Source organism: Xiphias gladius, chromosome 16, assembly GCF_016859285.1.
Source record: "Xiphias gladius isolate SHS-SW01 ecotype Sanya breed wild chromosome 16, ASM1685928v1, whole genome shotgun sequence".
Classification (NCBI taxonomy): domain Eukaryota; kingdom Metazoa; phylum Chordata; class Actinopteri; order Istiophoriformes; family Xiphiidae; genus Xiphias; species Xiphias gladius.
In genome coordinates, this window is record NC_053415.1 from 25,517,501 (window position 1) to 25,539,388 (window position 21,888).

A 21,888-nucleotide genomic window follows, 5' to 3' on the forward strand; every position below is an offset into this window, starting at 1 on the left:
CACAATGATATTGTCACATCACTTTAAACGGTGACGGAATGGGTAGTTAAATCTAAACACATGCCCCGAGAGCCGGGCTGCGCTTCCAAACCATCCAGTGCCAGGGACATTGTGGGACAGGGGGCCACAGGTGGCGTGTGTGACAGCCAGGCAGTCACAGCGAACCTGCAGGCTGCTTTCGTTACGTGATTTGGGTCCTATGTTCATGAACTTCTGTGAAGGTTACAAGCCATTGAGTGCGCCCATTCATGGTGTCAGGGAGGATCCGACTGAGGGCTTTTGCCATGATCTCACTGGCCTCCTGATCAGTAAAGGGAAATAGAACGAATGCAACAAATCATGAAAACTGCAAAAATAGTCCGTTAATCAGTTTGTTGATCGACAGGAAACAAATCGTCAACTATTTTGACAACTGACTCATTGTTGTAGTGAGTTTTTTTTGTTGTTGTTATTTTTTAAGCAAAAATGCCAAACACTTGCTGGTTGCAGCTTCTGTAAAGTGAGGATTTAGTGCTTTTCTTCTAACCAAACACACCCAAATATGCTTCAGGACAGTTTTGGGAAGGTGGCGAAAAAGTTACTTTCGAGTCGTGTACTATAACTCTCATGCACCCTGTTATAGACGTAAATTTCCTCAGTCACGATCGTCTTTTCTAAATGTTTACGTTTGTGCCATCCTAAATGACAACATATCTAATCTAAAATCATTACTGGCTAGCGTTAGATGTATATTGTATTATGTTATAATGTATAGAATAATGCAGTTGAATAACGTCGCTTCTGACAAACTTTACCCCGCTCTCCCTTAAATGTAAACGTATTTCTCTATTAAATTAATTGATAAAAATTTCATCTAAAACACCACGTTAAAATAATAAATTCGTTCTTTGAGACCGCTAACAATGAGATGCTGCTGGGTGCTACTGTGTGCACTAACACAGTTTATTTATTTTTTAGATTTATTTAAACTATGGCTATTATAGCTATTTATTTAAACCCATATTGGTCCACTAATTTGGTCGACTGACCAAACACTTCAAGGCTGCATCTAACGATTATTGTCATTATCATCGAGGAAATCTGCAAATTCTGTTCTCGATTAATCGATTGTTTGTTTTTTCAATAAAACATCACAAGATGATGTCATGAAATGTCTTGTTTTCTGTGACCAACAGTCCAAATCCAAAATATATTCAATTTACAATTATGTTGGACTAAGAAATGGCTTTTAGTGAAGATGTAATCTTGTAAGTGAGACAACATAAAGCAATTTGAATAGAATATTACCTGTGATTACTTTAGCCCATGACAGTGCCCTCCAGTATTCAGAAACACACTCCATTACTTTGAGTGAAAATACTGTAGCTGTTGCTCATCCTCACTCAACTTTAAATTTAAAGTTAGAAACTTTAGAGATTCACACGTCCGATGACTGAGAGAAAAACGGACATCGGGATTTCAACTCAACACGTCTCTTCGTTTTAGTTTTGTGTCTCTTTGTGGTCGTTTTGTGTATCTTTATAGTAGTTTTGCATCACCTTCTGGCTGTTTTGCGTGTCTTTGTAGTCATTTGATTGACTTTCCAACAAGAAATGTTAACAGCAGTAGCTGTTGCTCATTGTCACTAGACTTTAAATTTAAATGTAGAAAACTCAGAGAATCACACACCCAACTATCCAAACTAAGAAGAGCCCTTTAAACAACTGAAATTGGCATTTCAGCTCTACGGTTGCTGTTCGTTCGAATATTAATTGTATTTTTCCCGCCAGGACTCAGTATGTCAGTAAGTTAGTAAAAGAGTGAGGTTTTCAATTGCTCATCGGGCAGTAAGGAGAATGATTCTGTGAGAAAAACAGCTGATGGAAAATTCTTCCTCTATTACATGGCTGTGATACAGTGATGTCTAATCATAAATCTAATTCTGTAACTTCCCCCCCACCCCACCTCCACCACCAGGCCAAACAGAAAGTACTTGTATAGAAACGTAAGTAGGCACGAGGTCACAAAACAGGGTTGAGCAAGCCCTGCTGTTTAGGCTGTGGATTGTTTTAGGTCTGGAAAGCTACAGTAAATTTGGTACCCTTGACCTTGTTCCATTGTGTTGTACTGGCAGCGCTGACCTGTTTTATTTGAGTGACAGATGCTTGGGAGGTGTTGCAAGAAGGCTTTCCGTGTAAAGTGTCCTGTTCTCCAGGAATAAAGGCTTATGTTGCAGCTTTTTAGGCTAATTAGCACTAGGCTTTGTGTAGATGGAGATCACGAGGATTTAATCAGTGTTCGGGAGAGATCCTGTCCCGTTTAGGTTTGGTACTAAAAAGATTAACGAGGCAATGATCAATATTTTTTATAATAACACTATATCAGATGACAATGTGAAAGGTCTCCCTAGTAGTGATGAACCTACAGAGAATTATCAGCTGAGTCTGCAGATTCCTCCTGATTTATAGAGCTTTTATTGTGAGTTTCAGCTCATTGTTTCTCCACTCTAATAGCAACATTTTCAGGTGCAGCAGGCAGCTGTTTTCAGGTCTTTAAAACAAAGCCACCGTCCACCACCTGCTCTGCAGCAAACATTAGACAGACACAGTCAGAGACCAGCGGGTTAACACGGTGGAGCATTTAGCAGCTGAAGAACCAGATATTTCCCTATAATGTTGCTCTGTTACTGCTGGATGCGTAAATTATCAACTTTTTTGCAGATTTGAGGATTTACCTGAGGCTAGAATGGGTTCATACCCAAGAAGACATTTTAATTTTCAATGAAGTAGTATGAGAGGAAAAACAAAGTTTTCAAACTAATTGTCCAAGACTTTTTATGGAAACAACAAAACAGAATTCAGTTTGTTTGTTCGTTTTTTTGTTTTTTAATTTTTTAAATTTGGATCCCTATTAGCTACTGTACCACAACAGCTATTCCCCCTGGGGTCCGTACACAAAATATACACAGTGAAGATTCAAATCCACACCACTTACACTCAGCTCACAATCACAGACAGACAGTAACAGTAAAACGCACAACAACACACTTATAGACAGTACTTAACAAATTAGAATGACATTGTATACGTACATTAAATAGTGCATATGCCATCAGGTATAACACGAAAAAGACTGACACAGACGAACTCTGAAATATATGTCGAACTTTAACGATCACTGCTATAACCATGACAAAGACTGAACGGAAAAAAAGTTTTCAGCAGATGCTTTTTTTAATAGTAATTTTAAAACTAGACTCATTATTTTCTCAGTGATCTGTTGAGGGGGTGAACTCCATTCATACATCGATCGATATAAGACAGTACGTATAAACTCCCTTCCTGCCACTTTTCCGGTTAAAAATTTAAATACTACTAAATGGTATCACTGCTAAAAGTTACGGTTTTATACAGTATATGTGGGGTCTTTGTCATGATATTTCTGGTAAAAGCTAGTAATGGATACAATAATCTGGTTTTAACATCACACCAGGAGAGACTTTTATACACGGCAGCAACATTCAGTCTTATTGCACAGTTAAGAACCAGGCGAGCTGCTCCATTTCGTACTACTTGTAGTTTCTTTGAATTACTCACAGAAGTACTCGACCATATTGCCCCACGGTCATCAAATTGCGATTGTGTCACAAGTTCAACTGTATCTCTTGTCAGATATTAGATTTAACACCAGTGTAGTTGCACTGCCCTGTTTTGTGGTTCGCGAGAGTTTGCTGTATTGGTTCTAATCACCGCCTTGGTGCTCTTGCCCTGTTGGTCTCATTGTTTGTTTTGTGATCAGATATCTGTCATCATGTGGGATCTTGATGACGCGAGTGCCTCCCTGGCTGGGTGCAGCCGTGCCAGGGTGTGGCGTCCTGTTGCCCGGGCGCAGTTTCTTCAACCTTGCTGATTCCTTCTCCAAGAGGAAGGAGTACTCGGAGAGACGCATCATTGGGTGAGTATAACGTTTGGATGATACTCACTTGATTTGTCTAGCTCAGACTGCCGAAGCCTCGCGATAACTCTAGGTAAACTGTGTGATGTATTTTTGCAAATAACAAGGACAGGGGATTCCATTCCCCATCACATGCACTGGCATTACGTTAGTCCTGGATCTCTCAATGACCTGACCACTGAATGCGCTCCTGTGTTCCATAGAGAGGTCATAATCACTAAATCTGGTTGTATAAATAGATGCAAGGGGCACCAGCTATTTCCCCTCAGCTGGAGTGAGACAGTTATATAACAGTAGTGCTGGAGACAGTCCTCGTCTGTCTCTCATTCACTGCACCTTGCACCTCGTCCTTTGTTTTGCTTATTTTATTGTGCTTTTTCTTCCCCTCTTCTCTTGAACTCTTTTTTGCCTCTCTTTGTCTCCTTATTCTTTTGCTTTCTCTTCCTGGTCCTGACTGACCTTGCTCAGACTTTTCCAGGTCATGGGTCTTGTGCTGTGCCAGCTTTGTGAAGTGTTATGTAACAATCGCTGACCTTGATCTGCTCCCTGGTGTGCAGCTCTGCATGGTTGCGTGTGCACACCGGGAGCTTATGGCTCTTTCCTCTCCCCCCTTGACTCTTCAGGTATTCCATGCAGGAAATATACGACGTGGTGGCCGGCGTGGAAAGCTACCGCCACTTTGTTCCCTGGTGTAAGAAATCTGACGTGGTGTTCCAGCGAGCTGGTTTCTGCAAGGCCAAACTAGCCGTGGGCTTTCCTCCTGTAGTGGAGAACTACACCTCCCTTGTCACTACAGTACGCCCCCACCTGGTCAAGGTAAGGCCATGCCTCCCAGCCCGTGTTGGCCAGGTGCAGTGGCCCTCGCGCGAGAACAGTTTCGTGTTCTTATCCTAAACTGCTCTTACTTTTTTTGAAGCTTGTTCGTAGAAGTGATCCGGGTCAGATTCACCAAACTCTTAACTGGACAAACTTATTGTAAATTGTTTGTTTCAGCCTCAATCAGAATCCAGGGTATCCGCAGGTTGAAAAGTCTTAAGAACCTTTTGATTTCAGTATCCTAAAAAAAAAGGCCCCTGAAGGTATTAAGAAGTCTAAAATTTAATTTACAGAAATCTTGAATATTTTTGCCTTTTTTTTAATTTTGCCCATGGGTGCAAATTTCATTTATCATTGTATATGACCAAAGAAGCCAAAAATCTTTACATTTCGTTTACACATCTGGCCCCCGGTGTCAGAAACCAGCAGACAGAGAAATAACAAGTTTAGAAGAGTGGGTAGCAGTATTAGAGGACTCTCGTTCTTGCCAGCAAACCCGTAGCAATTAATGTGTATTTGTTGCTCGTCAGGCTTCCTGCTCAGATGGTAAACTGTTCAACCACTTGGAGACAGTTTGGCGCTTCAGCCCTGGCCTCCCGGGTTACCCCCGTACCTGCACTGTGGATTTTGCCGTAAGTAGAGGCAATTTGCAAATAGTAGCAGTCAAACTTGCTGAAAGATTTATGTGAGGGGTAAAAAGAAGGGGTGGGTGGAAAAAAATGATCTTCTACAATTCTGAATTTATTTTCAAATCCCAAAAATTGATTTTGTATTAACATTAATTGTAAATAACAGATTAATCTCATGGTTCATCTTCAGAAAAGGCGAGGGTTTGGGTCCATTTTGGATTTAATGGCTTCATAATTAGCTTTGCATGACGAAGGTGAAGTATTTTGTGAGTACTTCGTACCCGATCACCTACAGACTAACTTCAGCTGAGCAGAACACCAAACTCCACTAACAAAAACACCAGATGACATTTCAACCAAATCTAATGGGGCGAAGAAAGTAACTAGATCTAAAAAACTAGGTCTGTTTCATTTCAAAAGCTATGCTGCCGTACGGCATTTTGGACAATGATGGTTTTCTCTGGTACTAATGCTGTAGCAGAGAGGCTTCTCTCCACTGGCTGGGGATTTAACCGTAACAACAACACAGTGGAACATTTTGCCTTTTTCCCCCTTTCCCTTCCTCTTTACTCCAGAATTCACACCAACTTCTGTTTTTATAAAAAAAAAACAGAAAAAAAACAACAAAAAACAACACTTAACCACTGATGGCGGTCAGCAAATTACACTTTCATTTCATTATTTTCATACAAGAAGAACACGGCAAGAGGCTTTCAAGTTAATGCAGTCAACTTAAATAAATGACCTTTAAAAATAACATATAAAAAAAAAAGCTGCACAGTGTCTCTGCTTTTTTTCTGTTGGTCGGACGATGATCCTCATTAGCTGACCGGTTAGCTGAACTGGCAGTTATGTTCCCTTTGCAGCTCAGTGTGTAAAGGTCAGGATTCAGTGGTTTGGCACAAAGTGCGCAGGAGTAAGAACCAAAATATCCCCTAAAATCAAGAATTAGTTTTGAAATTGCTAGATTGCAAAAGATTCCCACCCCTAGAAAACAGAGGGACAGGTTGCGCTTTAACTTTGCTCTGTGTGTGTGTCCTCTTTTATAATCATGTGCTGGTTCTTCTGCGTGTCTGAGCTTGGCATCACTGCAGTGGCAAGTGTTGTATTTATCACTGGATCAGTTTCAAAGTCCTGACACACAGACCTCTGACGTGCATACAGTATGAAATTCAGCTGCTAACTTTATCCTCCCTGCTCCCTCCCTCCTCTCCTCAGATCTCCTTCGAGTTCCGTTCCCTCCTCCACTCCCAGCTCGCTCACGTCTTCTTCGACGAGGTGGTGAAGCAGATGGTTTCGGCGTTCGAGCGTCGCGCCTCCAAGATCTACGGCGCCGAGACGCCTATCCCTCGCGAGCTCATGTTCCACGAGGTTCACCACACGTAGCGCCGCCGCTGCCGCACAAACACAGATACGCAGAGAAACACTAAGCCCGATGCCAATGCCAGAGAGAAAAATGAGAGAGGGGGAAGTGTAGACAGAGAGAAGAGACTACCCGTGTTCTAACTGAAAACTGCCGCAGTGCCTTTCTCACAGCAATGACCGAGTTCATTCCCGACAATGTCCTATCTCGTTTTGTATAACTGATGTGGATCCACCTGCCAATTTTCAGCTTGGTGCTAAACATTCAGATTTTTTTTTCACTGTCATTTCCATCATCAGAACTTAACCCCTGCCCGGTCGTGAAACCGAGTTCGCAGGTCACGAGCGCGAGGTGAAGCCGTGGCGCAGCGGGTGCAGTCGGTCGCGACTGGTCAAGCGAGTATGTCACCACATCAGTAAACAGCAGCTGCACTCAGTGGTCGCCTACACTGCTCTAACCACTGTTTTACTACCACTTGTAGTACAACTGCAGTAGACTTTGATCCAAAAAGCTGCTGCAGGGAAACACTGCACCAGAGCGTCTTTTGAGTTTTGAGTTCAAGCGAATGGTTAATCGGTTTGTCCCTGGTGGAACCCGTTACATGTACATGCCCGTCTTTAATCTCAAGGATCACAGAACGCTTCCTCTGACAGCTGACCCACACCCGATATGAGTCGGGAGCTCAGTGGAAAAGGATTATACAGGATTCGGCGAGAGCTCGACTCAGGTGTGACGAATTAGAAAATGGTCAACTCTGTACCTACAACTGATGTGCAAATCATTACGCTCCTTTCCCAGCAATGAGAAAGTCGTAGTGGGAAGAGTTTAGAGCTGCAACAAACACCTGTTTACATTATTGATCGATCTGAAGATTATTTTCTCGATTAACCAATTTGATCTTTCATCAATTTAGACCATGAAATGTCCAAGAGTCGTGACAAATCGACCTTCACAGTTTCTCAGAGGGGACGGTGATGTCTTCAATTTGCAACCTTCTAAAATCCTTGGATATTAAATTTACTGTCATATTTGGCAAAGAAAAATAGCAAACATCACATCTGAGAAGCTGGAACCAGAGAATGTTTGGCATTTCGGTGATTAATCGATTATCAAAATGGCTGCCGGTTAACTTTCTGTCGATCGACAAATTGATTAATCGACTAATCGTCGCAGCTCTAGAAGAGTTGGGCCTTGGATCCACAGCTCAGAACCACATTGCCCAAAGCTATGTCAACAGAGACCACAGTAGAGCTGCGACGATTAGTCGACTAATCAAAAATATCAAAACTCACGCAGCAACTATTTCAGTAATTGTTGTTGTCATTTTTTTAAGCAGAGATGTTGTAGATCTGCTGGTTCCAGTTCCTCAAATGTGGGGATTTAATGCTTTTCTTTGTCACATGCGACAGTAAACTGAACGCTTTGGGTGTTGGACTGTTGGTCATCTGAAGGCATCACTATGCATTGTGGGAATCTACTGCGGGCATGTGTCACTATTTTCTGACATTTTATAGGCAAATTGATCAGTTGAGAAAAGAATTAACCCATGCATTCATTAGCTTTACCGCTTGTCCTTTGAGGGATGCGGGGGCAGTTTAGAGTCTAACTAAATTAACCTAACAGAAATAATTAACCAGTAATGAAAGTAATCGTAAGTTACAGCCCTAGACCACAATCCTTTTCTTTTAGCAAATGGTTATTCAGTCTATGGTTACAGCAGTGCAGCAGGCCAACGACAATAGCTCGTTTATTACGACACATTTTTCAAACTTCTGCGGTTCTTGAAGAACAATAGAAATGGAAACAAGAGCTCATTTCAGTACTAACTTCAGTACCGTATACGATTCCATTAGACAGCCGGGGCGGGTATTTTGCTTATGTGTCATGTCCGTGCTAGCGCTCGTCCCACAGGAGCGTTTTGATGATGTGATGACAAAACCGGCGAGACCAGCCAATGCAAGACCACGGTCCAAATAGCGTTAAAACCTTGAGATTTGTCTGTGACGACTTGAACGTGACGAGCAAAGCAGCAACAACAACAATAACAGAAAAAAGATGTTATGTCTAAACTAGGCATCGTCGGTTTCTAGGTATTAGGGTTTACCCTGAAGGTGTGACTTTAACTTCCTGCCGAAAAGACTCGCTCCATCTGAACAAATGTTCCGCAGAGCGTTGAACACGCTCACCCTGCAACTCTCCAAGCCAAAGCCGGACAAAGCAAAAAGTTGTCTCACTGGTAAAAAAAAAAACCTGGATGATTAGGTCCACCGCATTCAAGGATGATCCACTCCTTTTTTGGCTGGTTTAGTTTTCTATTCCACATTTTTTTTTTTTAATCATTTTTTTTACAAATTTTTCTACAAGACCAACTTTAACTAAACAGGATATATTTTTGCCAATGAGAGTTCACCTATTCCTATTTTTATTTAACGCGTTCGGCATTGAGCGGGACATTCTGCTATAATGTAATGTGAAACAGAGAAGTTTCAAGTAAGACAGCTGAAAATAAAATTAATTTTTTACAACAGGGAACTTGGCCAACGGAGGACTACAACCTAATATAGGTCAAAAGCATTAAATCCCAGCAACACCCGTCCATATGATTAGTTTCAGACAGAACTGCAGGACTTCTTCTTTTGTAATTAATTAATTACTGATTATTTTTAAATAGCATCAAATACCGCCCAAGCCTAGTATATACACATGCTGCGAAAACTCCACAAGTCAAAGCGAAACAAACTTGTGGGTAAGGCACCGTAACTCCGCAACCGCGATTTTAAGATTTCACCCCCACAGTCTCACCGCAGACAAATCACCTACTGTACATTACAAGAATATTATAGTAAGAATAAAGGGCAGAGGCAGGTTAGACACTGTGTGACTGGACATTTTTAGTGAGGAGGATGTGCAGGAGGACGTGTAAAAAGACCGCAGACAGACGTACTAAATGTACTGTACACTTATCAGGAACACATACCTTTGTATGGGTGTTGAACTTCTATTTCTCTGTAGGGGGCGGTGTTTTTTTTTTTTCCCCCCTCGATGTTACATACTCTATGCTGTTGTCATTATTAAGGGAGTGATGCTGGACATAAGAGTTTCTAAATTATACAGCAAAGGGTGTTTTTTTGTTTTTTGCCCCCCCCCCCTTTAAGTGTGCAATATGAGCAGTATAAGTGTTATTTTTAATTGCAGCTAAGCAAGCGTATAACCCACTGTCATTTTAAGGGCCCAAACTGGCTGGTTAAGGCCGAGGGCAAGGGCCCGTATTTATCAAACTTGTATGAATCACACTCAGAAATGCTCTAAATTACCGACACGAGAGGGAAAGAGTTGTCGCCTGCGTCTGAGCAATAAGACGCATTCTGTGAGTGACTTTCTGCTACTGTAAAGGTCACTTTTAGTTGATCACGTGATTGATCAGAGAAGGAATAGCCAATCAGAGATATAGCTTGACCTGCCACCTGCCGTATTGTCTATTCTGTAAAAAAAGAAAAAGAGAAAAAAAATCCAGTTTAGTCAGTGGTGTTATTCTGCACAAACGTTTGTAATTATAATTTTTTAAAATGTTCATTGCAATCAAACAAATATAATCAACATGGAAATTTGGTAACAATCAAACAATATTTTGAATGTATAAATACATAAATAGGGATGAAATAACAGGAATTCTGCTGCAACACTTTCATTCTACATTTTGTTGGTGGACGAGGTGCGTCAGAGAAATCATAAAATGAGCAGAATTTAGTTCCCCTCTGACAAGTGCAATCTAATCAAACTAATGAGGATGTTTGAACCGTGACTGGAAATCAAATTAATGCCAGATTAGAGTTTTTTGTTCTTTGTTTGCAGCCCTGAAAAATGTCCAAAAAGAAATGAGAGAAAATCTGCGAATGCAAATAATGCACTACTCCGTTCTTAATTATGCTTAATCATGCTGCTTCAGCAAATTTATTTATCATCATTATCATTATAAATATATTCATCAAACAGAAAACGGAGGCTCTGTTTCTGTACTGCAGTCACTGAGTATCTACCCTGCAGCTCACTGACATGTGGGAGCATTTTTTAAGTCAAAAGAGGTCAAGTTAAGAAATAGTTTTTCTTCTTAGGTTTCTGGGAAGGAGTAAAACAATGAGGGGTTCCTATTTTTATGTTTCGCTGAAGTCCACGTTTTTACTCCCGACAGTTTAATAAATACTGGTCACACACCTTGACCTTTTCCAGTCAGTCAGGATGCTGGCTCAGTGAGTTTATCTGCCGAGTGCCTCCTGACCTACTGGCAGCATATTTATCTCTGTTTTTAAACATTATACTCATTTCCTTGTATTTATTACTTAGTTTAAGTGTAAATATTTGTTTTGAGATCACAAAAAAAGACCTATATACACTGCTTTTGAAGAAAAATTCGTCTGTGTCTGTGTTTTCATGTGATGGGGGAAAGGGACTTTTGTGTAAATGATGTTTTGTGTCGAATTACTTCAGAAAGATGTACCGACTGCATGATTTATAAACTATTTTTTCTAAAAAAAAAAAAAAAAGCATATATATATGACTGATGTTTTTTGTGTTTGGGTGTGAATCTCATACGCTGCTGAAGAGTGGTTCGTGGGTTCGTGGCCCCCTTGAGTGGACAAAAATAGGTTTCGTCATGCGAGTGGCAAGAATAGACCTGCAAACGGTGCCAAGAATGTCTGGATGGGACCAGTTAGTCGCAAGGTTTGGAAATGTGTACCCGCAGGGAAAGGGCAGATGTTTAATCTGAACTCAAGAGGCTTCGCCTCTGCCCTTTGACCTGCTTTGTCGAAGCGACGCCAGATGCCGTAGTTGTGTTCACTTCCAGAGCCAGAGAAAGGAAACACGGACCACTGGAAGACTTCTAACGGACCTTACTGGATAACTGAGAAAACCGTTACGCCGTTAGCTTTTGACCATATTACATGATCTTAATCAGCAGAGGAAGATTTTAGGAAATTACAATGTTCACCCCCCCCGCAGATCATCTTAGTCAGCAGTTTGAGTTTGCAGTTTTCACCTGCTGATGAAGATCATGTAATATGATCAAAAGCTCGGGTGAGATTCTTTTCTCAACCGCCGTTGGGAAAGAGGAACTTTGAATCTCAGCTTTTCAGCCAACATGAATCAGAAGTCCTTCAAAGTGCTCAAAAAAAAAAAAAAAAATATAGAAATTTTGGAACATCTGCAATTCTATGAGAATGAGAAAACGCCATCTGCTGAAGATCATATTGAATCGAAAGCTCCAGAAAAGGTACTAAAGGGACCTTGTGGTGTAATTGCTTTCTCAACTGTTGTTTCTGAACATTAATATGAACTTTGAACCTCAGCTAGTGAGCATTTCGGGGGGGGGGTGCAAAAGAGTTGTTTAAAAAGAAGCTGAGTAAACAAAACATCAGAACAACTGAATTTATTAAATTAAAAAAAAAAGGAAAAAAAAAAAAAATCACCGTTAATCAACATCTATATCGTACAAAACAGAAGTCGAACATTCACAAATCACTATTTGCCATCCTGCAAAGGAAGAATGTATTTATGTGGAAAAGAAACGCCACCTACTGAGATTTCTGAGCAAGTAATATACCGTCCGTAGTTTTCTGCGACTCGAAGTTATAGCAGAGGGGAGAAGAAAGGTCAAAGGTCAGTGTTGAACAAGCACATGGGCGCTACAGGTTTTCACATTAAGACTCTGCAGCGGAGACCCCGGATGGTCCAAACTCCCCCTCTCTCACATACAATCAGCCGTTTGCTGCGAAATGAATGACGTAAAAGCTGACAATGCTGCTGCTGCGTGCATGAAAACAACTCCCGTAGACTTCAGAAGCACCAGACCTCTCTGTAAACATTTAAATTTTACATTGCTTTAAACAGGCCCCTGGTGATACTCAAACGCTGGCTTTTTTTTTTTTTTTGTAGGCACTCTCTCTGTCCATTTGGGGTCAGGTACAAGGGAACAAGTGTTACTTTTCTCCATCAACCGGACAAATAAAATGTAACATCACTTCAGAGACACAGAAAATGTCCGGGCTCTGTAAGAAAAAATGGTTTAATTAAATCAAATGACAAATTGTAACCCACATCTCATTAGTTTGGGGGGGGGGCAAACAAACAAAAGAATTAACAAAATATTACAAAAACAAAAATAAAGGGACAGCGACACATTCCTGGCTATGCGTTTCTTCTTGTTCAAGCCCCGCCATCTTTGCGGGTACTACAGAGCATCATCAGTACGCACACTCTGTTAGTTTCTGTGAAGTTTTCTTCTTAGACCACTTTAATTATTTTACTACCTGTTACTGAGATCACAGTGGCATCACCTTTAACGAGCATTTTACATGATTAACTATGAGATTGTACACGTGTCGATGGTTCATTTGAGCAGAGCCGTTAGGAGGGTTCTGGTGTGGCGACTGGGCTCGATGGGTGGGGTGGGGGTCTCCTCCTCCAGACCGGGTGAGTGGGACGGAGCAGCACAGATTCGGGGCGAGGGCTGGCTCCTCCAGAGACCCGGGCAAGGAGGCAGGAGGCAGAATTTAATAGTGGGGGCGGCTCCAACATACTCATGGCCAGTCAGTGGCGGCAGAGTTCGGTGGAGGTGGTTGCAGGTTGGAGGAGGCTTTTGTGTGCGTGTGTGCGTGTGTGTGCGCGTGTGTGTGTGTGTGTGTGTGTGTGTGCGCGTGTGTTCCTCAGCCACCCCCAGCATCACTCTGCCTATTAGTCTGTACAGCAGCAAGTCAGGAGGAACGGCTTAGAAACCCATGCCTCCTCCCATGCCGCCCATGCCGCCCATGCCTCCCATGCCTCCCGGCATCTCCTTCTCCTCCTTGGGTATCTCCGTGACGACGGCCTCGGCGGTGGAGAGCAGAGAGGCCACTCCTGCGGCGTCCAGCAGCGCCGTCCTCACCACCTGTAGAGACAGACGATGCCACACATTTATTTATTTTTTTAATCTTACATTCCGCGTCTGACGCTGCTCCCACTAAACGCAACACACGCTGCATGTAAGTGACATGTTTAGTTTCAGGGCTGCCGACAGACCGTCTCTCTGAAGACCCTCTTAACCACTAGGTGGCAGCGTTGATAAGGTTTAGATCTCCAATAATACAAAAAGAGGATCAGTGGAATACACTTTCCTAAAGCTGCCTCTTAAAGACCTGAACTTAACCTTAACTTAGCTTGTCGTCACCGGTTGCTTCACCAAACCGGTTCCTTCACCCCCCCCCCGACCAGACACCCGAAAGACACAAAATCTGATTGGCTGCGCTGTACCTTGGTGGGGTCAATGATGCCCTTCTCCACCATGTTGACGTACTCTCCCTGCATGGCGTCGTAGCCGATGTCGGCGGATCCCTGCAGGATCTTCTCCACCACCAGCGAGCCCTCCACACCTGCGTTCTTAGCGATGGTCATCGCGGGGATACGGAGCGCCCGCCTGATGATGTCCACGCCTGTTCGGATGGCACGAAATCAGATCAGTGAAAAAGTTGAGACCGGTTACAGTAAGAAATTTGGTCAAGGTGCAATGTGACTAGCAACGGTCAACATTTTTCAATAGTTAATAAAAACTGTTATTTGGCCACTTTTGCAGGCAGCAGAAACAAGTTGTGAACACGTCACCTTTTTTCCACTTAAATGAGTCAATTAGTTAATTGAGTCTTGTATAATTTAATTTCCATTTTCCCCATTTTCCTTCCTGCTGTGCTTATTCGGACTCAAAATGTTAGTCATTTTTGTATATGTATAAAAAACAGGTTTCTAAGCTGCTCTTAAAATGATTTCACCTTTAATTGCATTCTGGAGTGAAATATTAGTTCATTTTTAAGCCGAATATAAACATTTAATAAATGGTTTATAACTAATTATAATTTAGATGTAAACAGATAAGTGTTTATTGCTGTATTTGTTCACAACTCTAACTCCTCCTGGAAGCTGCTCTAAAAATACATAAACACTCAGTGTCCTTGTACGTGCTTAAAACTACATTATTCTGTGTTATTAGCCACTGATTGAGTGTTTATATGCTACTTACAAATGCTAAATAGTGTGACTTAAGGTATTACCACTACTATATAATATAGTTTCAGTACATTTGAGCCTGTGCATGTGTTTCACTAACCGATCTTCTGGTCAGCATTGGCAGTCTTGAGGGTATCGAGCGATGGGATGCAGCGCAGCAGCGCGCAGCCTCCGCCCGGTACGATGCCCTCCTCCACAGCTGCGCGGGTGGCGTTCAGAGCGTCCGTCACGCGGTCCTTCTTCTCGTTCACCTCCACGTCGCTCGTCCCTCCGACCTGAAATGGAGCGCAGGTATGGCAACTTTATTTTCCGGGAGGAAAACGGCGGTGATCGGCGGTTCGTACCGTCTGCATTTCTGTTCCGTGTTCAGTACCTTGAGCACAGCCACTCCGTCAGACAGCTTGGCCAGCCTCTCGTTCAGTTTCTCCTTCTCGTAGTCGCTGGTGGTGTTGTCCAGTTGCTCGACGATCTCCACTGCCCGTTTCTCAATCTCGGCTGGGCTGCCGCCTCCCTTCAGCAACAAGGTGTCGTCTTTGGTAATCTGCACCTCACCGACCTTCCCGAAGTCGTGAGCCTGGATGTCTTCGAGGGCCAGGCCCAGAGCCTCATCTCCAAACACCTGGAGAAAGGAAAAGACAAATAAATTAAGAACTACACCTGCACGTCCTCCAGTAAGGCCTACAATTATTTCTCATAGCACATTTTTGTCAGTGCTTCAAAACATTATGACCAACCCTTCCTAACACGCTGTTGGTCCTTTGCGTACCGCCAAAACCGCTTTGACCCCCCAACAAACATGGGACTCTACTAGACCTCTGAAGGTGCCCTGTGATATCTGGCAACAAGACTTTGGCGGCAGCACTCTTCAAGTCCTGTAAGGTGCAAGGTGGGGCCGATGTGGATCAGACTTGTTCTAGCACACCCCCCCCCCCAAACACCCTGTCTCCGCTTCGTGGTTCGTCCCTCCTCAGACCACCGTCGGTAGCTACTCACCACTGCTGACTGGGAGAACCAGATGCTCCGACCCAGTCGTCAGGCCACAACGGTTTGGTCCCTGTCAAAGGTCTTTACACCTGCACATTTCTCCCGCATCCAACAGGTTGAGTACAAGAACCGTCCGTTCACTTAGCGTCTAATATATCCCAGACCTTACGTGATAATCAACGTTATTAGCTCCATCTGTCAATGGCCATAATGTTTTGGTTCATCGGTGTGGCTAATTAATCGTTAATCAATCAACGTCACCTGGGCCCAAGTATGTATTACTGAACAGAAAAATTAAGTTGCAGACTTTAATACCTTTTAAAGTGCTTTCTAAGACTTTTCAAGACCCTGGATTGAAAAAGTTGACTTACAGTGCCCCCAGTAGCGATGGCCATATCCTTCAGCTGGTTCTTCCTGTTGTCTCCAAAGCCTGGGGCTTTGACGGCGACCACCTGAAGGCCAACCTTGAGCCTGCAAATTAAAATGTTGAATATTAGCTGCTTTTGGTTCTTATTCAAATGCTGTTTTTGGTGTATTATGGTCTGTTGGCTGCATAATCTCTTTGAGCTGGTTAAGTGGGATCAGAAAAAACAAACACGACGTACCTGTTGAGGACCAATGTGCTGAGGGCCTCTCCATCCACATCCTCCGCCACAATAACCAGCGGTCTGCGGTGCTGGTTGGCAATCTCCAGGGCGGGCACGATGCTCTGGACATTGGAGATCTTCTTCTCACTCAGCAGCAGGTAGGCGTCCTGGAACTCACACTTCTGACCTGAAAGAGGGAACGTTAGAGAAGGAAGTGTTGAGTAGACGGGTTCAGCAAATTATAACATACAGGAGAAGATACCCCACGAGCCAATACGAGCACCTTTACCTTTGGCAGTGTTGATGAAGTAAGGGGAGATGTAGCCACGGTCAAACTTCATACCCTCAATGATCTCCAGCTCGTCGTGCATGGTCTTCCCGTCCTGAGACGGAAGGCATGTACTGATTACTTCAACTCAAATAAAAGAGCAACAGACTATTTACCTAAGCTCGAGTCTAACTGTCAACGAATGCTGAATCTAACCTTGACGGTGATGACTCCCTTGCGGCCAACTTTCTTCATGGCGTTGGAGATGATGTTACCAATCTCCACGTCTCCATTGGCTGAGATGGTAGCAACCTGAAAGACAGAGGGTGTTATTAAACCTCGGCCGGCAGGGAGCAGGTTGCGAACACCGCAACAACATACCATCACTTTTAAAGCTGATATTAAGAACTTCTTCGCAAACAGTTGCTTATTTACACATACAGGAATTACAGAGCAACGTGATCACTCATCTGGAGCGGTGGTGAATCTAAGCCCGGTATCCCCCCCTTTAAGCTCCGTTTTTGGTCTCTACCACCTCCTGAGGGAAATATCTCACTCTTTCCTTTTTGTACTATATGTATAGGAAATATACTACTTGTTCAACACTACTTGTTTAGACCTTTAATCTGGTAAACCTCAATCTGTTACATTACATTCTATTGTCTATATACTTATATATCTTACACAGTTCTTATCTGCAGTAATGTCAATAATTGTGTTCTGTGTTCATCCATATCAGACTTGTTGTGCTGAATTGGTGAAACACCTGCCTCCCGCCATTAAAACACACCAAACGAGTGCGAATGTGCATTACATTACATAGTAGTGAGGGCCAACGCCATAGCCAATGTGGTTGCCCCCTACTGGCCTGGAGTATACATGTACGAATAACTTCACCCAAAATTACAACACTCATATTAAAAATGGCCCCATAATTGTGAATAACAATTAACAAACCGAAACGTAACAATGCCAACGGCAACTACAGCTGCTAGATAACGATAACAGGTAAACAGAAAGCCTGTTCGTCAGGTCCAGCGCAACCTACCACCACAAACAGTCATCTGCTTAGTTAGTGTTTGTCCGACACTCAACAAACTCAAGCCCTTTCACTTACCACCATGCCGATTGGACAGCTTAGGCGCTAAACGTTTGTTTCACCAATTTGGGACTACAAGCCTATTTCGGACAGTTTTTGTAAACCTCTTTCTTTCCTCTCTGACTGATAATTTGATCTCATGGGTTGTTTTTTGTTTTTTTTGAATCGGTGATTATCCCGTGGTTGTGTGGTGCTGCTACAACCAGAGAACCACCTGGGATAAAATTATCTATCATCTATCTTTAGCTGCTAAATGCTCCACTGTGTTCACCAGCTGGTCTCTGACTGTGTCTGTCTGCTGTTTGCTGCTGAGCAGGTAGTGGACAGTGGCTTTTTACAGCCGTTTCTCTGAAAACAACGACGCTATGAGAGCGGCGAGAGTGAACCAGAGCAGTCTCAGCTCATATAAAGAATGAGCTGAGACTCACTATAACGCTCCGTAAAGCTGAGGGGAGCTGCAGATTAAGCAGATAACTTTCTGCAGGTTCATCAACACGAACAAACTTTACCATTTGATGAATTTCTACTATAAAATTATTGATTACAGCTGCTCGAGAGAATTTCAATACACATTCGAGATGGTACGTCATCATTTACTACTAATGATGTGTACCTGTGCGATCTCCTCAGGGGTTGTGACCGGCTTGGAGAGCTTTTTCAGCTCACTGATGATGGTTTCCACGGCCATCATGACTCCACGGCGGATCTCCACAGGGTTGGCGCCTTTGCTGATGGTGTCAAACCCCTCCTTGGCGATGGCACGAGCCAGCACCGTGGCGGTGGTGGTGCCATCGCCAGCCTCCTCGTTGGTGTTGTTGGCCACATCCTGCACCAGCTTGGCACCGATGTTCTTGTACCTGTCCTTCAGGTCGATGCTCTTGGCCACCGTCACGCCGTCCTTGGTGACCTTAGGGCTGCCCCAGCTCTGCTCAATGATGACAGTACGACCCTGAAAATGGAGACAGCAGGCGGTGAGATGAGAGTCCAGATTACATCTGGGGTTAACACTAAATGAGTAAGAGTGAGTAACAGGGTTTCTGCAGGGTTCAACGAGTTAAATGTAAGACTTTTTAAGACCATTTTAATGCCAGAGAGAATGTAATTTAACAAATCCACCACCATAACAAGAGCCAAAAGTATGACAGTATGATGGAAAACCAGTACATCATTTAAGGTCCGCATATTTTTCACATCAATCATCTGTAAAGCTTTGAATTGCTATAATTTTTTATTAAAAAGGTGCTATACAAATTAAGTTTGACTGACAAGGTTTTTCAGACAGTTTTTGCTAAAAATCAAACACAAAAACATTTTGTAACTAACGTTACTCCCTGTGGCAGCCTAGAGAGAATATATAAAACCTCTGTAAATGAAATTGAAGACTTTTTAATACCTTTAAAAAGTTTTTTATTTTTTTATTTTGAGGTAACTGAAATCAATGCTTTTCGAGACTTTAAGACCTGCAGACACCTCGAATCCATGATACCAGAACCTCATGTTACCTTCGGGCCCATGGTGACAGCCACAGTGTCAGCCAGCAGGTCCACTCCCTGCAGCATGAGGGCGCGAGCGTCGGCTCCAAACTTCACGTCCTTAGCGTAGGCTCGTGTCAGGTGAGGCGCCAGCGCCCGGCACACAGGCCTCACCTGCTTCATGACTGTTGGTAAGCGAAACATGTCTACGGGGAAGAAAAAGGCACGGAGGAAAAATTCATAAAAACACGTCCGAGACCACAGCTCCCACTGAGATGAAGCTGAGTAAATCTGCAGAATCATTATCTATTATTTTTTTTTTACAGGGCTGAATGTTTGTGCCACAACAGTGTTACGTGCAATGTGTTCAACATGTGCTGAGTGAAGCTGAAGTACAGCCTGAATAATTATTCTCCAAATCCATTCATCCACCCCCCCCAGTGTGACAGGAGGTCAGAGTATGTGTTACAAAGGTTAGCGCTGCCCCTAGTGGTCGCTAGTGGTACAGCGGGACACCTGTGATGAATGAATGAATGAATGAAGGAACTTGGGGGAAGGACACGGTCAAACAGCTAAAAAAGGTGTAAAATAGGATCAAAACAGCCTCTCACTTTCACAGTACATCTTACGTTTGCAGCTGTGTCACGGGACGGATATACTTTCACTAATTCACGAGTCTGTGAGGTTTTAAATGCTATTAATGTTTTTTTATCCACCGTTAGTCCGTCAGTTATTTTCTCAAATGTTCAATGAATTGTTTAGTAAATTAACGTCAGAAAATAGAGGAAAAAAAACAATACACCTTCAAAATCGATGGCAGCCTAACAGTCTAAAGCCAAATGATATTGAAGACCGCCACAGATAAAAGCGGCAATTTCTTACATTTAAGAGGCTGCAGCCGCATAATGTTTGACATTTGTTCTTGATAAATGTCTTAAAAAAAGGGTTAAATGATAATGAAAATTGTTTCAGTCAATTAGAAATCCCACAGACATAATATTAAGAAGATAAAGAGCCCGCTGCTGTGTCCCCAGCCCCTCAGGAAAAACGGTCAACTCTGGCTTCAGTGTGACCGCAAACCGTGTCCTACCTATCTAATCTCCCGTTTCTCTACTTGGCAAACACTGTTCTTAATTCATAGGTTAATAACTAAGAATGTGATTAGCAGTCATGTCGGCCTTGAACGTGACAGCATGATGAATTTTCAGCAACAATAAGCAAAGCGAGGGGTTGAGACAGAAACGATTCATCACGCCGACATGAAAAATCTTAAATAATGTGCGCACATTTGGCAGAATACAAACTGCATTGTAGAGTTCTGTATTGTTGGGTTGTGCTGCCTACAATCCTTTTCAAAAACCCTGAGAAAAGTGGTCCACAATTGGTTGTTTTCGCCAACAATATAATCACATGAATTATGTGGAACTCCTTGGCTCCTTGTAATAATCATAAAAATATATTAAAACATGACAAAAAGATAAAAGTGAGTTTCGACAGAAAAGACATCTGGCCTACAGCTGCAGCATTTAGTCCATTAATCAATTAATGAATCGATGGAAAAATGAACATTTTGATAACTGGTTAATCCCTCCAGTCATTTTTCGAGCAAAAATAGAAAAAAAGAAAAAAAAAAACCCACTTCGCTGGTTCCAGCTTCTCAGGTGTGAAGGTACGAAGCTTCTCTTTGTCACGTATGATCCTAAACTGAATATTTCACAGCTTCGGGCCTGTTGACTTCAGAATAAAACGTCCACGAATCTCCGCAGAAACAACCATACAAGACCTTGGGGAATACCGACGACACCTATTCCAACCTACCGGGGATCGGAATATTTGGACCGGGTGAGTCCGGGTTCTTTACCAGAGATGAACCGGCCCGGTTCAAATGCGACACAGACTATGACATTTCTCCCCAAAACCAGTTCCTTGTGAACCCACGTGTGCTCGACAGGTCGCGAGTCACAAGGTCAAATTGTAAAAGCACGTTGCCCCTCATCCCTGATCGGATCGGCCGGCTGGTCGATCGCCACCACACCGTGCCATCGGTAATTACCCCACCCTCGTGTAACTGGAGGCTAATTATCATTATTCCAATTATTATTATAGTTTCTAATAAGACTTGTCCCCAGCTCTTCCATCAGTCCGTGAAGCACCACAGTCCTCATTCAATGACATTAAAAATAATTAAAAAAAAAAAAAGAAAATCACATTTGGACAAAAGGCGTAGTTTAGAGAGATAACTGACCGGCTAGTTAAAGTCGGTACCGACATTTTAACGCGCATGTCCTTGCGGCTGAGGAAGAAAAATCGGTTTTGCCGGGCGGGAATTAGGGCTGAGGAGTCATCGGTGCTCGCACCCAGATAACACAAAATCTGCTATAAAGAGGCACCGCCGGCTTAAAGCAAAAAGCCCCGTAATGTCGGCTGCGAAGGGCTCAGAAAATGTCAGCACTTACTTGTTGGGTAGAAGGCGTGTAGCTGCTACAAGGTCTGCAACACGGGATGATATAACTCCTTCAGGAGAGGACGGCCGTGTGGTGAGATGAGACCGGATTGCACATGGTCTATCACATCCGGGGGCTTTACCGGCGCGCCCCGCACTGCGCATAACGACAATTCTGGTTTGAATTACCGTCTCTTAATAACGTTATAAAAGAAACGGAGTCGCGGGTCGCAATGGATCGTGTAGTTTAATTGTTCGTGATG

At 43.0% G+C, this 21,888-nt stretch overlaps 2 protein-coding genes across 4 annotated transcripts in view; one reads left to right on the plus strand and one right to left on the minus strand.

The window, feature by feature from the left end:
- Positions 1-11,268, plus strand: part of coq10b (coenzyme Q10B) — a 13,124-nt gene extending 1,856 nt beyond the window's left edge. For both annotated transcript variants that reach the window (XM_040148070.1, XM_040148071.1), the window contains exons 2-5: positions 3,778-3,933; positions 4,557-4,749; positions 5,280-5,381; positions 6,597-11,268. In XM_040148070.1, coding sequence (XP_040004004.1) covers positions 3,778-3,933; positions 4,557-4,749; positions 5,280-5,381; positions 6,597-6,764 — 619 coding nt within the window. In that variant the 3' untranslated portion in view covers positions 6,765-11,268. The remainder of the gene's footprint in view (positions 1-3,777; positions 3,934-4,556; positions 4,750-5,279; positions 5,382-6,596) is intronic.
- Positions 11,269-12,667: 1,399 nt separating this feature from the next.
- Positions 12,668-21,771, minus strand: hspd1 (heat shock 60 protein 1). 2 transcript variants are annotated; one of them, XM_040147697.1, is made up of 11 exons: positions 21,639-21,771; positions 19,213-19,388; positions 18,324-18,659; positions 16,828-16,923; positions 16,633-16,726; positions 16,362-16,530; positions 16,128-16,227; positions 15,146-15,391; positions 14,873-15,047; positions 14,026-14,204; positions 13,505-13,663 (listed from the first exon to the last, which is right to left on the minus strand). In XM_040147697.1, exons 2-11 carry the CDS (start codon positions 19,384-19,386, stop codon positions 13,505-13,507), a joined length of 1,728 nt encoding a protein of 575 aa, XP_040003631.1. In that variant the 5' UTR covers positions 19,387-19,388; positions 21,639-21,771. The 2 variants fall into 2 exon arrangements, with proteins under 2 accessions (XP_040003632.1, XP_040003631.1); XM_040147698.1 differs by lacking the exon at positions 21,639-21,771 and having other exon boundaries at positions 12,668-13,663; positions 19,213-19,386.
- Positions 21,772-21,888: the final 117 nt, after the last annotated feature.